A 17,872-nucleotide genomic window follows, 5' to 3' on the forward strand; every position below is an offset into this window, starting at 1 on the left:
GTATTATTTCAACATTTAGACAATATGAAAAAATACTAATTTATTCCACTCTGTCTTTGAACTGTACTGTTTTATACTTACAGCATACTCTGTCAGGGAGTTTAATTCCAAATTAAAATTACAATATTACTCATAAATCACTTCTCATTTGTTATATTTTGATAGGTGAAAGGAAACTTTGGTAATCTGTGTTAACTGCAAGCATACTCATCATCAAAGAGAAGTATTGGACTTAGAAAGGTAGATTATGGAATTTGACATTTATTTCACACAATAACTTATTTCAAACTTTGGGGTAAAAGAGTAACAGGAAGAAGTTAACGTTTTAGGAAAACTATAATCAGAATCCAATGTACAAGTGGACTATTAAAGGCAGTCCATTGGCAAAGTGATGAGCTTCTAGCATTTAGTTATTAGACATATGCCCTTATCTCGCCAGATACAGTGTTCCCCTTAAGCTGACATGACATGCTCATCCTTTAGGATCTAGTCCATAGTCACCTTTACTACCTTGTTGTATATGGCAGACTGAGCCATTTCTCTTTCAGAACTTATTTCAAAATCCACAATAGGAATCATACTTATAGAGACGAAACAGAACATTAGTTGCCAGAAGTTGGGAAGGAAGCAGTGGGAAGTTGTCTCATGGGTAGTTTCATTTCCGCAAGATAAAGTACTTTGTGGGTGCATCATAATAATGGTGGCACAAAACTGAATTAATCGATATTTTTTTCTGCCCAGGCTAACTCTTTACCTTTCAGATCTCAATTTCAATGTCACATTTTCAATACTCCCTTTTCCAGGATAGTTTAGAAGCCTTTGCTACACCCTTCATGACCCCCCGCCCAATACTTTTCTTACAAGATTGTTATTACATCTGTGCTGCATAGTTAAAATTATATAGTGTATTAGTTTTCTAGGGTTATCATAACAAAATAGTACAGACTGGGTTGCTTAAATAACAAAACTTTATTTTCTCACAAATTCAAGATCAAGATGTAGAAAGGTCTGACTTCTCCTGAGGCTTCTCTCCTTGGCTTTCAGATGACCACTTTCTTGCTGTGTCTCACATGGTGTCTTTTCTGTGCACGTTTACTCCTGATTCCATACTCTGTTGTATGTCCAGATTTCTTCTTGCAAGGACACCATTCATATGATAGTAAGAATTATCCTCCTTTAATTTTATATCTATCTATATATAGATATATCTATCTATCTAGATAGATATAGATAGATAGATATAGATATATATACTTTTTTAACATCATTTTTCATTTCTGTACAGTGTATGCTTTCTCCTATCAGGTGCAGTCCCTGTGAAATTCCCAATTCACCAATTCACCTGTGTACCATCACCACAGTCCCTGTGCTCTTCACACCCATCATATGGTTTCACTTATAGGAGGAATGCAGAGGACCCAAATAAGTGATGGGGGGGGGGGAGAGAGAAGTAATTATAGTAAGTAATTATAGTAAGTTAAAAATCAAAATCATCAGGCAACTATAAATCAGATGCATACCACAGGGAAAGAGGAGGGAGAAGGATCATTTAACTTCTTGAAAGGTCCTACTTCCAAATACAGTCACAGTCTGAGGAAAAATGCTAATGAATTTTGGGGGCAATTAATCCATGATATGTGATTAACTTGTTTCCCACTTAGTAAATTTCGTAAGAACTCTGTCTTGTACTCATTTCAGGATGATTGCTGTTCTTCCCTCATAACACTACCTGTCACTCTTCATGCAATTTTTTTCTCAACTTTCCAGTATTAGCATATCATCTGACAAGAGCCATTCCAGACCACCTTGTCTAACATAAACCTAAAAGTCAGTTCATCAGAGCCTTTCTCTCTACCATGGCACTCACAAGAAAGTCAGCTCCAGGAAACGGGAGTATGTATTCACAAACACTGCTGTAGCCTAGTCTCACATATACATTATGAAGGAACAAGTTTCTACAACCACTTAAGACATTAATTTATTTACTCCACTGAGGAAACCTTCCAAGGCAGGGTCATATTTCTATCAAGATTTTTGAACCTCAGCGCTAACTCTTAGCTTTGTGAGTTCCAGCAAGTTCCTTAACTTCTCTGGGTTTCAGGTTCCCTAACTATATGACAATATATTTTCCAGCGTTCTTAGGAGAATTAAACAAAATATGGAAGGTACCCAGCACAAGAATGTGACAAAAATGTATACTACCCACTGAAATGTTATTATTAGGTTCTGTCTTTCCTAAAGTGTGGCACCTCCAAGTGTTGTGAAAAATGTCGTTGGAGGATACACTGGACAGTGAAGCTACCTTTTTTCAAGGCTATCAGTTCTTTAAGTTATCTCACTCTCGTTTATCAAAGGCCTGTAGCACTTGCTATTTGTATTTAACAGATCTTGTCTGTTCAAAGATGCACACCGACACTTAATGGGAGGATTTACCACAACACTTAATGGGTGGGTTTCCAGAGCATTTGTAAAGCTAGCCGGCCTGAGGTGGTGTCCATCTCCTTCACTCTGACTTTGGGCAGGTTAGGGAGCCTCTCCATACCTCAGTTTACTCAATTGCAACCAGTAGGTAAGAAGAGCACCACCCCAAAGGGTTACCGTGAACACAGAACGATCTATTACACACAAAGCGGGGCAAAAACTTTGGAAGCCCGCCATCCACGTTAGAAACCTGTGGACAAAAGGGTCAGGCGGATGGGAGCTGTGGCAACCGTGTCAAAGGCCTCACCAGGATACTGAGTCAGCGATGCGCTGCGGACCGCGTCCGTGAGGCGGTGGCCCGGCGGCACCTCAGAAATGCACGGCTAGGCGGGTCCCCAGATGAGGGGCTTGAGGAACCCGGTAGTGGCCTCTGGGTAGGCGGTCAGGCCTCTGGTTCCTCGCAGGGCGAACTCTTGGGAGTCTCCTGCCCGTCGGCATTAAGCCTCTCTCACACGTGAGTGGCGGCTTCGCCCTCACCGAGAGTTTCTTCTGTAGGAGAGCGCTCCCTGAGGCGAAGCGCGCGAACAGCCTAGGACTTGAACTGGCGCGAGAAACGGTGGCGTAATCACGTAGCAAGAAGACGCACGCTACGTAAGCGCCTGCGCGTCGCACGCAGTAGCGCGCATGCGGGGTGGGTTCGTGGCTGTAGCGGCGCCGGGTGGGAGCCAGCATGGCGGCAGAGCGCAAGACTAGGTTGTCCAAGAATCTGCTGCGCATGAAGGTGCGGGAACCCGTGCTGGGGAAATCGGGCCGGGAGGTAGGGGGACCGGGCTCTCCAGGGCTACTCGGGGCCCTGGCGGTGGGTAGCAGAGGGTTATAGGCTCCCCTGGAACAGTTCTCACGTTCATTCATTTACGACTACCCTGCGTGAGGCACTACAACCGGATAATAAAAACGGCGGATGCTTTCCTTAAGCCAGCGGTCAGGTGAGAGAGACTGAAACTTAGCTGTTAGGAGACGCTTAAGCGTACTTAGTGAGGTGAATGAGATGATGATTAAAGCAAGCGCTGGGAACCCGGAGAGCTTACTTGGATCTCCGCGGGAAATGACTCTGAAGTAGAGACTGAAAGGTGGTGGGACTGTTGGCATAAAGTTCAGAAATCTGGAAGACATAAAAAAGCGATATCCAATAGTCAAAGGTCATTCCATGTGTCTGGAAAGCAATTAGTAAGAAATGGCCCCGGAAAAGTAGCCACTGTTCACGGCGCACAGGAAATGTTAACCAGATTAAGAATCTTTTTCTTGTGGGTATTGAGGAGCTACTGGACATAGGAAGTACATCATCAACTGTGCTTCTTTTCAAGATTTAACTCTCCTATGGAGAGTCCATTTGTTAGAGGAAGAGCCAGTAAGAGGCAAACTTGTAGTCATAAAGGTGGGCTAGAAGTTGCAAGGCCCTAGCAGAGGGCTCAGTGGTGGTGGAAAATTAACACTTGAGGTGAAAGAGAGTTATCAGCCAACTGTGAGCAAAACTGATGGAGTTGAGATTGAGTCAATTTAACCAGGTAATTTTAAAGTGGGGGGGGGGACAAAAGGTAGCTACAGTGAATACAAGAATTAAAACGGAAAATATGCTTTAAAACTTAGGTAATCATAATAAGCATAAATTTATAGCCTTTGTTATGTGCCAGACAGTTTTAAGTCATTTCCATGCAATCCACTTAATAACCCTTTGAGATAAGTACGGTGATTATCGTTTACACCTGAGGCAACTAAAGCAGTGAAGTACAACTTTCCCACAGTTACACAGATAATTACTAATTGGACAGGACTCAGGAGCCCCTGGCTCTTGTTACTCTGTACTGGTTGTCACTAACTACTCACAAAGAAATGCAAACTCTTAGGAGTTATATGAATATGGTGAGCCTGAAGAATAAATGATAGCATAGTGTACGGTTTCTACAGTACTTTCATGCATACTATAAAATTTTTACTGCAGTTTCTTTAGGTTTATAGTTTGAATCATGTATATTTCAGAGAAAGAGTGGATTGACAAAGCAGACTTTAAAAAATTTAGTTTTTGGTTTTTTTTTTAAGCCTTCAGAATAATACAAATGAAGATTGGGTGATTTGGACCAATAGCTGAGAATTAGAAAAAAAGAAATTAGCATTAAAAAATATATACACCCCTACCTACTTGGTTGGGGTGAGACTTATTGTAAGCAAAGGAGAAAACTTATCACCTGGGTTTTCTAATTCTGTTAAGCACTTTGGTTGTTGATAAGAAAAAACTTAGTGGTATTTAGCAGAAGTGTCTATGTATGTATACACACACATTAAGATCACCCTTTTATAGGTGTGTATATTTAGAGAGAGTAATGTCTTGTGAGAAGGAATGAAGCAGCTGCGTTAGGCTAAGTTAGGCAATATACGGGATAGCTCTTCAGCCAGAGCTAAGTACAGAACAGAAATCAGAGGATACAGGATTTAAATTCACTTTGTCGTCACGTGTTCTTGAACTTACCTTAATTGGTTGCCTTTTGAGGAGTGGAGATTGAGCCTGATGGGGAGTAGAAAGTAAAGGATGCAGGTGGAGGGTTTGTTAGTGTGATGGAAAGATTATACAGAAGACATATTTGTGATTTTTAACTCTTGAACTCCAAAATTTTCTGTAAATATTTTAGGCTTATGGGCCAAATAATCTCTGTTGTAACTACTCAACTGTGCCATTGTAGCTCAAAACCAAATGAGTATGGATCTCTTGTAGCAAAACTTTGTCTACAACAACAAACATCCAGCCTGTGGACTGTGGTTTGTGATGCTTGCTGTAGGTATCACATTATTCATTTATGAGTAAAGTTAAATCACTAGCTTTAGAGTGTTTTTAACTGTTGTAGAATCAGGTGAATTTAATTGCTACCTAAGTCCTGAGTTGCTTGACTTATATTCACAGATATTCTGGCTTTTCCATCTCTATAGTAGATAGATACTTTGTACCATAAAAAAAAAAAATCTATTTGAATAAAAGTAAAAGATAACAGGGCATTTGGGCAAGAATGTGAGTGGTGAAATGAGACATCTGAGTTTAAAGAGACTCACAGAAGGAATGGCGTTTGGAAAAATAAGACCTGTCTAGCATCTCACTTATATTCAGAGAATCTTCATTGAACTTTTTGTGTATACAGGGTACAGTCTTCAGTACCATTAATACTAGATGGACCATAGTCTGCCCTACAGAATCTCACCCTTCAGGATCAAAGTAATGAATGACAAACCAACTCTTTAAATGCTCTTTTAGAAGTAAGGAGAGGTATACCTCTCCAGAAACAGGCCTAGCACAAGCTAGGCCATTACAGCAGTCAGGGAAAGGTCACCAAACAAAAGATTCCTGTTCTGGACCTTCACAAGTGAATATTTTGCCAGGTAGAAAAACAGAGACATTGATGTTGAATAGCAGCGGAAGGGGAAGCACAGGAACTGTACTTCCAGAAACTGCCAGTTCTTTTCTGTGATGAAGAAAATAAACCCAGAGGATGAAAGGATAAAAGGATGGGGAGTATAAAATACTGGAGTTTGCAAGCGTTTCTTTTACATTTTTTTAAAATAATAATAGAGTCATAGGAAGTTGCAGACACTCTACAGAGTTCCTGTGTACCCTTCACTGCACCCTCTGGTGGTAGTATCTTAACATCACTGTGTACTGCCAGGGCAGGCAAGTGATCTTGGTACAACCATGGTACAAAATTTACTCAAATGTCACCATTTGATGTGGATTGGGAGTGGGTATCATTCTATATGCAACTGTACCATAATACTTAACCATTCACCTCTTGAGTATTTTGGTTGTTTCCAATTTGGGACTATTACAAGCAGAGCTGCTATGAATATTCCTGTGTACATTTTTAAGAGAAAAGGGATTCAGTTCCCTAGGGTAAATGCCTAAGAGGACAGTTGCTTGTTCATGCGGTAAGTGCACGTTTACTTTAGGAAGAAGTGGTTAGGCTGTTTTCCACAAAGTACCATTTTACATCCCTCATTAGAATGTGATCATCTCCTCATATTTTGTGATGCTTTTGAAGATGTGTCTTTTCACTTAGTCACTGGTAAAGCCCTCATGCCTGAAAATGCTTTTGTTTCTGGAAACACTGTAATCAAGGGAAAAGTAACAGGGTCAAGGGAAAAGTAATAGGGAAACAGGATAAGAGAAAATGAGGCTAAATAGTAACCAGTAGAACCCTAGAACTGACAGCTGGTCTCCTATTTGTGTCTTGAATCTGTTTTTCTGGTATTGATACTTACCATTTTGCTGTGACTAACTCCTGCTTTGTTCACCTGACCCCTGAGGAAATAAAGACATTTGTGCTAGGGAGAGGATAGCAGCAAAACAACTGTTTTCGCTACTGACTTGTTTTGAGTTGAGCCTAGACAAATTGCGAAAAAGTGAGTTGACCACCATTTCAGAGGCTAGATGTGTAAGTGAAGAACAGACTTGTAAATACATTTTGCTTTGGTCTACATTTATTAATTTCTTACTAAGCATCAGTCAAGCTGATACTAATGGAAATGATCCAGATATAGCCCCTGCCCTGCTGGTCTGCAGAGGAGACAGATGCTCAAGAAATTAAAATGTGGCTAGACTATGTGAGGGTGCCCTGGGATGTTTCTAGAGGAGAGGTGCTTATTTTGCTTGCATCTGTGAGGAATGAATTCACAGAAATGGAGTAGCTTCACCAATATCAGAAGCCATTTCAAACTAAGACCAGTAGTTGCAAAGAGCAGTCTCTCCATACACCAGCAGTGTCTTCCACAAACCAGACTTAGTTCAGAAAGTACCAAGTCAAGTCTTGCCCTCTCACATTCTGTCTTTACCTACCTATCCTGGCCTTGGTGGTCATTCTTTTGCCTCTGTGATCATTACTCAAGACTGCAATTCTGAGTTTGATACTTATTGAATGTAGTTTTTTGTTGTCTGTTTTATTACAGTATGGTGAAGACTTGAAGTCTTCTATTTTTTTTCCTTTTTTTATTAATTTATGTATCTTTTTACATTACTGTTCATTTTAAAACAATGTTTACTTCCCCCCACTTCACCTCCTGTTTACCATAGTCCCTCTCCCTCCTTCCGATCCCTCTCTGTCACCCACCCCTGTAGAAGTCTTATAAAGGAAATGTTTTCTTTGTGTTTTGATGGACTCCCTCCTAGTTCACTGTGATGTTGTTAAGGGCAGAGCCAAGCTGTTTGGTTATCCCTCAGGTACCACCACCACCCACCCCCCTTGCATTCCTGGAGAAATGAAGAGGAACAAGAGTAAGAATGAAGTCTTTTGAATTTTCCTCAACTCTAAGTGAAAAAATGAGTTGCTGACACTGACTTTATTTTATTTTGACAGTTCATGCAAAGGGGTCTGGACTCAGAAACCAAGAAACAACTAGAAGAGGAAGAAAAGAAAATCATTAGTGAAGAGCACTGGTACTTGGATTTGCCAGAACTTAAAGAGAAAGAGTAGGTTTATTAATGATATATTTGTTGATAGTTTGTACCTTCAGAGGGAAATTCCTGGAAATGTGACTCATGGTTCCAGTGACAAAGCCCATAAAATAGTCTCTGTTCAGTTTCTTGAGTTCACCTAGTTTTCTAGTGTTATTAAATCTGTCAAATTTTTTCCTGGAGGATTTATATATTTTTACTAGACCCAGGCTGTCATAACATTGTCCTTTTCTTTTTACATTGAATAAAGGAATCTGGCCCGTATGTCTCTATTAATAATTAGGGACCTTCTGTGAGAAGCTGCAGTATCCTCTCAGTAAACACTAAATTCTGAAACTTTGGTGTTTACTTCAGACCTCTGCAGTCTAGTTCATTAACAGTTCTTCATTACGTTGAGCTTCTTAGGGGAAGGTCAAGAATTTTATGGGTTTAGTTTTTACTACTTATAATACTGGTCATCTCATCTAACATTTATTTGATAATGTGTGTTAGCAACTAAGCACTTGACGTCTCTTACTTAATCCTCATCGCAAACTTTTAAGAGTGGGCTACTAGCATTCCATTTTATTTTTTCATCCAATAAGAAGCTATAATTATTAGTGACAGGAACTGCACAAATTTCAGACCGAAGTGCAATCACTCTTGAAACACGAATAAATAAAAGGCCCTCTTATTCAGGTGGTTCCATCGTTGACTCTGTAATAGCAGTTAGCATGTCAGTGTTTTTCCTGGTTTTCCGCTTTTTTACTGCATTTGCTTGTGATAGCACTAGTTCTGGTCTGCACTACATGTTACATCAACTCTTTCCTCATCACTCCTGAAAACACAGCCATATGTGTTTTCTTGAAGTTTGAACAGCTTTACTTTGAACTCCAAATTTCACAGCAACAACCAGCTTGTTTGCTGGATAAATCTCCCATCTCTGCTTCTCCCAAAACTCAAAAGGTACTCTTGGAGAAAAGGAACTCCTGATTTTGTGGTGACAAAGAGAGTATTCTTAAGATTTACAAATAGTAATTCTAGTAACCCCTGGAACCTGCTGAAGACCCAGATTGGACTTAGCCTTTCTTTCTTTTCAGTTCAGCTCTTGTTTTACTGACTGGCTTTTCATCGATTTCAGCTGCTCATGCCAGCTGGGCTTCTGTGGTTGTCTGTGTGGAGTCCTGTTCCTGGAGCTCTGGTCCTGAATCATCACTTTAAGAAGTCTGTTTCAGACCCTATCCCTGCCACTACTGTTGCTACTCCTGCTCTGGGCAGGGATGGGTTCTGTGGCTTCACCCCACATTTTGTGAAGGATACATGGAGCCTAGATGTTAGCAAAAAGAGAGCAAGCCTATTCCATGTACAAGTATTGAGGAGCCTGAAGCTTAAGAGAGGGTAATTTGTCCAGCATCAGATAGGTAGGGGTTGCTGAAGTGGCACCTTCTCTCTACTACCTTGAAGCTTGATTGGCACCTGATAAATAGAATGAGGGAGCGACAGATTCATATCATCTGTTAATTCATCTAATTCTTCTGGGCTTTATTTCTCCTTGGTGCTTTTCTTTCCATAGTAAGCATTGTGTGTTGGTGTGTTTGTATAGATCCATCTTTGTGTTAAGTGAATGCTTAAAAGCTTAGTTCTTGTACTTTTCCTGAGGAAGTTGATTTATTTGGGAGGTTGATGAGGTTTTATCAGCACAACTGTACAAGGAACAAGATGGGACAACTGAGAGGAATTCTCAAGTGTTTGTGGAAAACACCATGAACAAAAGTTCAAGAGAATCTGTGTTTGAATTCAGGTTTTCCAGGAAGAAATGGGTGCTGTCAAGAAAGCCAGTTAAGAGCCAGTAAGAGAGGAACCTAAGGAACAATGGCCTCAAAGTTCAGAGGCTCAAGGACCATATACATTTAAAAAAATTAGGGCTTCTTTTGACTGGCTTACAGTATGCCATATTTTTTATATAAGAAATTAGAACAAAGTACTTTAATATTCTTTAAGAAACAGGCTCGAGGCCCTCCCAGGTGGTGCAAGGAGTTAAAGTGCAGCACTATGAAGCTATCAGCAGCTCCTGCAACACAAGTTCTATCCCCGGCCAGATAGGTGACCCACGTGGCATGGCAGACCTCTCTGTCCCACCCAATGCCCCCCTCAGCAGTGCATTTCAGTTGATACACCTGTTCTGTTCCCTATTCTGTCTCTGGTGAATCCCTTTACCCCCACCCCACATCTCTGGCCTGTACCCCAGTTTTTGTATGCATAAATCTTATTTTAAAAAAAAAAAACACAAACAGACTCATTGCATATTAACATAAATAACATTTTGCTTGGAGAAATAACTTCAGATTTGCAAATCTAGGACAATAGAAGACTGTTGGGTTCTTATATCGCCTATATTCAGCCTTTGTCTATTGTTTTGGTTGAGTGTATAAAGAAAATGCACTCACAAATGATATACTGAAAAGGAGGGGGAATATTTTAATATCTTTTTCAGATAATTCTTTTGGATGCTACTCCAAAACTCAGTAAATAGTAGTTTCTTAGGGTTTTGTTGCAGTGTAGAACCTTTTGTAACCACTGGTCTGTTTTATACTTTGGATAAATAGATCTCGTATCCATGCATGAGTTCATAATGTCTTACACTTCTCATTTGGAAAATATTAGTTCAATGAATTGTGTAGATTTTCCAAGTGTTAACTCATTTCATTATATATCAAAATCATACTCATTAATACCACCATGGTTTTGTATCAACTTAACTCCCCTGAACTAAAAAATTAGAACTACTGAAATTAAGAAAATGCACTCGGGCCCTTCCTGGTAGCAACAGCGGGTTAAAGCACAGCACTAAGAAGCTAAAGCCACTTCCGCATGAGTTCCATCCCCACCTGCCCTGTAGGAGATCCACATGGCGAGGCAGACCTCTCCTGACCCGCCCGCTGCTCCCCTCAGCAGTGTGCTTCATCAGTTGACCTGTTCTGCTCCCCACTCTGCTTCTCACTGCCCCTGCACCTCTGTCCTGTACTCCAGTTCTGTATGTACAAATAAATCTTTAAAAAAAGAAAAGGCACTCACAGATGATATACTGAATGCACTGACTTGCATTCCCTGTTTAGGATAAACTATTATTTCATTGAATTTTACCCCCTTTTCATGATTAACCATTAACTGGCTTCATCTGCATTTCAGGAAACTTGGAACTGATAGTGTTACCTCCTAATAGAATTTTCTGTGTCCCTCAGATGGCAGCATAAGAAACAAACCTCTATTGACCACTGAGAATATTGTTGGGAAAGCCAAACACTTTGACTCCATTTTGTTGATGGAGTTATCCATACCTGCATCCTGTTTCTGGGGCAATAAGAAAGATTTCTGCCCTTTTGTTGTTGTTGTTCTACTGACCCAGCTTTCCCAGTAATCCTAAGACATACCCCAGTATCCTCACCTTAAATTCCATTCTGCTTATGTCATCTATTGGAACTTGCTGTTTATAAAGGCTAAAAGCTAGTAGACTCTTAAAAGCGTTTCAGGATTCTGATTTCTGGGTATAAATGTCAAGGAAACTGCTTCAAATTTGGGCGAAAAACAGGTTTTTAATCAATACTTTAGGTTTCTAAGTTTTGTGCAGATTAAATGTTGTATTTAGAAGATGTTGTGGTTCCAGCTTGCAGCTCTTATTCTCAGACCTTTGCCAGACAAATGAATCCACTTTTATTTCTAACCCTATATTAGAAATCCTAACCAGGTAAGGCCCTTCCTGGTGGCACAAGGGGTTAAATCTCAGCATATGAAGCTATCTGTAACCACTGCAGCATGAGTTCTATCCCCAGCCAGGGAGGTGACCCATATGGCAGACCTCTCCTGTTTCACTAATGCTCCCCTCAGCAGTGTGTTTCTGTCAGTCTGCTGTTCTGCTTCCCACTCTATCTCTCATGTTTCCTCTCACCCTTGCCCACCCTGCACCTTTGGCCTATACCCCAGTTTTTGTATGCCTAAATAAGTACATCTTTTTTTTGTTTGTTTAAACATAATAGTTTATTTTTACATCATTTTGTGCATTTTCCTATCTCAGTTGTAATCCTCATGGACTTCCCATCACCTTATCATCCATATGCCATCACCATACTCCAGTGCATTTCCCTTCCCCTGCTATTTTTGATCCCATTCCCCACTCCCCTCATAAAATGTCTCTGGTATATAGTTGTTCATTATTATTACTATTTTCTCCCCTGGTCCATTATACTCCTGCTATGAGTGAAATCATCAGGTAGTTTTCCTTTTCTTTCTGGCAATAAGTATATCTTTTAAAGAAAACATGAAAGAAATCTTACTGTATTTGAGAAGCATAAGATTGATTTTTCATTTGAAATATGTGTTTTGTTATAAGTAGACATGCTGTTAATACAGGTTTATTTTCCCGTTTAGGAGTTTCATAATAGAAGAGCAGAGTTTCTTGTTGTGTGAAGATCTTCTCTATGGAAGAATGTCATTCAGAGGATTTAATCCTGAGGTTGAGGTATTAAATATAATTGCTTCAAATTTTAAATTTTTCCAATTGAATTGTTTCTGCTAGTAATTGGGTTTAGATTTTGCCCCTCCAAGTACCAGTCTCCTCATTATAAGGAAAATAACAAGTCTCGAAATATTGCCATAGCTATTTAAAGAAATTGCAGGCACTGCAGTCTAGTTTCATGGTAGACTTGAGTAGATAATTTAGCAATGTACAGTCCCTGACAGTGCCACTATAAGTGTTAGAATTTCAGCTCATGTCTTTTATAGGAATGTCAAGATTTTATTCATATGATACTATTATGAAAAGTTATTTTCTGGCATCTATAAGTATATCTTTTCTAACAGAAAAATGAGAACTTGAAAATTGAGTAATTTGACTTTTTAATGGACAGGTTTTAATTCAAACTTGTAAATAGGTTTTTAAATGAAGCCTTTGCAAAGTTTGTTTGAGAAGTAAATATTCGCCTTATCATTTGAATTTTCCTGTCTCAGGTTTGTGGAAGCACAGGCCTATACTTCATAAATATTTATTCGAACTCTGGTTCATGTATAAAAGTCATCCTGTCAGCTACTTAACAGACCAAGTGGAGATTTGTAACATAAAGCTTTAGTTTTCTCACTTGAAGCCAGGATTTCCCAACTCTGGCACTACTGACATTTGAAACCAGGTCAGTTTTTGTCGTGGAGTCTGTCCTGTGCATTTGTAGGATATTAGCAGCCTTCCCCCGCCTCCTCCTATATTCACTACCAATAGTACATACTCACATGCCTGCAGGTGTGTGTACATATACTCACAAAGACACCAGTTGTAGCAATTAATATGTTCAGATAAATTGCCAAAGGCCCCCTGATTGAAAAACATCTCTACAGATGCCTATAGAGAACCATAGTTAGCCAAGCTAGTTGCCAGAGTTCATTCAATAATCACATGTTGGTTTTCTTTTTTTCCCCTATTCTGAGGGAAGGTATAATTAAGGTGTTATGTGTACTTCACACAATGCCATCGCTGTGTTTGTTTTTAATATATACTTTGCTTTGGCCTTCTTAAGGTTTTAGATTGGAAAGAGAAAGAATAGTGGGGTAAGAGGGGTGGGGTGGGGAGAATGCACAGATGATGGAGTGTGCAATATCCAAAGACTACGACTGGGGTAGGTGAGCACCACTGATAATGTCTGGCAGGAGAGGGAAAGAGCTGACCTGACACTCAGAATGTTGTGTAGAAGCTATTAGAATGTGGCTTCCACTACTGGCACTCAGTAACACTAAAGACATTCTCACTAGAAAAGGCTTCACAGTGTTTGGCTTGTAGATCCAATGCTATCATCAATTATGAGAGCATTATTATCCCAACTTAAGAGCACTGTGATAAGTGGATTGTGTTTTTAATATTGTATGTATAATCTAGTTACTTGTGGAATAGAGTTTACTTACTCAGTAAATATTCTGTCCTCTGGTACATCAGCCCTAAGTCACTGGAAATGGTGCAGGGAATCAGTCTATACCCTCGTAGCACTTGTATTCCTCAAATGACTATTTTCAGTCCCTCAAACACTGGAAAAGCTAGACTACTTTCTATTCTGCTTTCCCTTTATCCCATCCTTTTTACAAGAAAGGCATTGTTCAGCTTGAAAGAATCGGTCAGAGAGTATCAGAAACAGTTCATATGAGAAAAAGCAATGGAGGAGAGAACCCTGGCACATGGACATCATGTGGCTGCATTATCCACTCTTGTGTTTGGGGGCTTAATGATGCAAATCCTTCCCCTTGCACCAGGCTCAACATTCCCGATCTTCCATCTAGCAATTTCTGTCCCTCTCCACCCCCATTAAAACAAAATGCATTTAAAATTACTTTTGACTGTATTACTTCTTCCATTTGATACAAAGAAAGTTTGGGAAAAATTTGAGTTAACTTTTTCTCTCCCTTCCCTGCTACATTGTTTGCAGCATGCTTGCTTTCTATGTAAGTAACTAATAATAAAGTTTAGATCTGAAATACCATTTAAATTCATGAACAGTATATCTAATCTGGTGAGACTTTGTCTTATTTTAAAATCCAAAGCTAACTTATGTTAGCACTTGTGGAATAATTTCTCTGTTATAGACCCCTTACAAATTTTGTCAGGTCCTGTAGCTACAGTGATTTGCATGTTTCTCTGTCAAATACAGTTGATATCTGTTCCCTTCACAAGCCTTTCCCTGTCCTTATAGTCAGCATTGGTGTATTTTTCAGAAATTAATGCTTCAGATGAATGCTAAGAACAAACCAGAGGAAGCTGAAGATGAAACAGTGGAACTTGATGTGTCAGATGAAGAAATGGCTAGAAGGTAACTGTCCCCTTGGAACAGCTTTGGGTTCTGGAACCAGCAGTCCCTGGTTCTTACCTGCCCCCCTCTTACCGGTGGTCTACCCCAGCAGGAAGATGACTGCTTTTTCTCATTTGGCTAGGTGGATTCATACCTTGGTCACAGGCACATGGTGGCAGGTTCATTTCCAGTGCTGCTTCCAATACATAGTTCTCAAGCATACCCTCCTAGGACATTGGGAAAGCACAGAAACATTGGAGAATTAACTTTTCTTAGAAGAAGTTTGTAAAGTTTTAATAAGATTGTTTCTTTTAATCATGTTCTGGTTTTTCTTATTCTTTGGTGCGTACTTGGTTTGATATCTTTGACAGTATTTGATTTATACTATTTAAAAGTAAATTTGTGTTGTATATCATCTTAACAGGTATGAGACATTGGTGGGGACAATTGGAAAAAAGTTTGCTAAAAAGAGAGACCGGGCCAATTATGAAGAAGATGAAAATGGAGACATAAAAGCAAAGAAGATGTTTTTAAAACCCCAAGATTAAAATATGTGCCTTAATATATGGCTCAGAGATGCCATGTGAAGGTTTTGCTGCATATTTTAGAATTCATTCTGGTGGTGTCTATAGTTTTTAATATTGTGACACTCATTTGTAAAGAAATATGTGATGTTGGAAACATGCTGTTTTTTAAACAGCCGTGTATGGATGTTATACATCCTTTCCTTAATAGTATTCATCGAGAATGGGATTTTAGCCCTTAATCTTCAAATTGTCTTAGGTATATAATTGTTTCCTGAAGATTCCTTGACCTCGATTTTTTTAGAACAATCACTAACCTTGAATTGACTCATAATACAAATGTTTAAATTCTCCTGTTTATATTTCACCATAAGTTATTAATCATACCAATTCATGCATATATTTTAGACTCAGTCATGAGAATTTATTATATGTAAACTCATGTAGAACAAACACACTTCTGCATCTGAAAATATTTACCTGCTACCAAGCCATTGTCAGTTTATGGAATTACAGGTTTTTTGTTTAAAACCTTTAATTAAAAAAAAGTTCTATAATAAATATCTGTTTTCATAAGCATTTTCTATTCTGTTGTGTTTTCCAAATAATAATACTAGCCTAACTAACTTTTGTCCAAGTAGTAACTTTAAAAACTAGACATTAATACAGACTGTAGTGATGTGTCTGGTTGAGTCATAGAAAATTGCTGTTATAGGTCAGAAATAATCATCAGTTTCTTGTGATACAGCACAGTAGAATTTACCACTAACCACTAGTGATCTCCTTTCTGAGCCTTCTTCTAAATAAGGTAAAAAAACCCATAGAATAAAGTATATCGGTGTGTTCTGTCTGCATGTCTGGACATAGACACCTACAACTTCCAAGAATACTGATTTCATTTCATTTTGTTCTTAGCAACTAAATGAGATGTGTGTCTCTTTATAAGTTGCTTTAGATTTTGATTGTCCCATGATCTCAGCTCTGGTGAATTACAAAAAAAGTTGTAAATTTTCATTTAATTTGGTTCTTACCATTGATTATGAAGGTGGATGCAATGTACCTCGACATCCTGGGATAGAAGCTGGAAATTATTGTTCTGCCAGCAAAACAATTCACAGATTTATTTAATGTTTTAGTCAATCATGATAATCTACATAGGCTTGTTTCTAATAGAGCGGTCCCTTTTTATGGTAAAAGAAGTGAACAGTGGGCCTGTTTCTCTGGAATTCACTTGTCATAGTACACAACCCACCACCCAGGACATGTAGACATACTAAAATGGTGGCATGATATGGAAGACTTGGTGCTTGCCCTCCATGGAAGACAGCACTGCATCTTGCAAAGTGGGACTGATGTTTTGAGTCACTGATCATCAAGTAGCTGTTGCTCTCATCATGGAGTGGGTGGTACAGAATCAACCAGAGGTGGAAAGAGTGACTCCTCTCTGTGAAACCCAGTAACCTACTCGATCATTTTATGTCCCAACCCTCAGTTTTGAGCTGTTTGGGTCTAAAAAGAAGAGTCCTGCCAGGAAGAGTTCACACAAGAGTAGCTCCATGAAGACCATAGTCATTTTACCACTCAACAGGCCAGAAGCAGTTTAGTTTCCCAGCTGGTGCATGTGACCTTTGGGACAACAGAGTATTTTTAGTGTTCCTGTCTAGTGATGGAGACCTGGAACTAGGGGCATTCTCTAGGGCGTCTTAATATTTCTCTCTCCCATAACAAATTTTAATGAAAAACTACATTCACATAAAAGACACAGGAGTGATTTCAACCATTTAGGCCATAAAGTTTTGGTGTTGCTCTACTACATGAAAACCCTGGCAGTTGAGATTCTGTTGAGGAAAAAGAAAAAACAATGAATGCATAGAGGAAGAATGAAGTCTGGTTTTCTTTATTAGTCATTTTTTTACATTGTTCATTTTTGTACAATGTTTGATTTCCCCTCCCAGGTGTAATCTCCATAAAATTACCACCATCAAGACACCTTTGAACCATCACATAGTCTTGTGCTCTTCTCTGCTTTGATCTTCCTTCCCCTGGCCTGCTGAATGTCTCCGATTTATACTTGTTATTTTTGTCTTTTTTTTTTTTTTCTGATCCTTGTATGGTTTCCCTTATGTTCCTCTTATAGGCAACATTTTTTATTTAAGGAAAAAATAAAATTATTAACTGAATCTTATGACCAATTACAAAAACAAGCTATATATTTATTTCCTGTGTATGCCAATTTCATTTCTTTAGTAGTTGTAGGTGGTTTTTTGAGGGTTGACTTTGCTATTTAATCTTGAGATAATAATGGTCAGGTGGGTGTCTAAATTCTAGATGTAATTAAAATAATCACAAAGTCAGATCCATAGTGTAAATTCTCCCAGAAACCCATGCAATATATGCTGGGACTGACTCCTCATTTTCAAAAGTGAGAACATCTTTTGTATAAAAGATGTCTGCAATTTGCTAAGTTGGAATGAGGAGCTGTTTTTCTTATGGAAATTTAATAATGATCAGAAGAGTGTGTGGATGTTGAAAGGTCCAATGGGTGAACTATAAATTTTTTTTTAATGATTCATTTATGCATATAAGAGCTGGGGTGCAGGCCAGAGGTGTATGTGTTGTACGGGGGAAAGGTGAGAGGATTC

The 17,872-nt window shown here is 39.0% G+C and overlaps 1 protein-coding gene across 1 annotated transcript; it reads left to right on the forward strand.

The window, feature by feature from the left end:
- The first annotated feature begins 3,105 nt into the window (after window positions 1–3,105).
- Window positions 3,106–16,045, forward strand: MPHOSPH6 (M-phase phosphoprotein 6). Its single transcript, XM_004690344.2, has 5 exons — window positions 3,106–3,202; window positions 7,812–7,924; window positions 12,314–12,404; window positions 14,633–14,727; window positions 15,131–16,045. Exons 1-5 carry the CDS (start codon window positions 3,152–3,154, stop codon window positions 15,252–15,254), a joined length of 474 nt encoding a protein of 157 aa, XP_004690401.1. The 5' UTR covers window positions 3,106–3,151; the 3' UTR covers window positions 15,255–16,045.
- Window positions 16,046–17,872: the final 1,827 nt, after the last annotated feature.

This window comes from Condylura cristata, unplaced genomic scaffold (assembly GCF_000260355.1).
Source record: "Condylura cristata isolate star-nosed mole 26May11 unplaced genomic scaffold, ConCri1.0 scaffold00028, whole genome shotgun sequence".
Taxonomy (NCBI): domain Eukaryota; kingdom Metazoa; phylum Chordata; class Mammalia; order Eulipotyphla; family Talpidae; genus Condylura; species Condylura cristata.

Excerpts from the sequence above, each read along its gene's own strand:
- MPHOSPH6 (XM_004690344.2), top strand. The coding sequence starts at position 3,152 with ATGGCGGCAGAGCGCAAGACTAGGTTGTCCAAGAATCTGCTGCGCATG. Across the intron at positions 3,203-7,811 it reads AGAATCTGCTGCGCATGAAG|TTCATGCAAAGGGGTCTGGA; the intron begins GTGCGGGAACCC and ends TTATTTTGACAG. Across the intron at positions 7,925-12,313 it reads CCAGAACTTAAAGAGAAAGA|GAGTTTCATAATAGAAGAGC; the intron begins GTAGGTTTATTA and ends TTTCCCGTTTAG.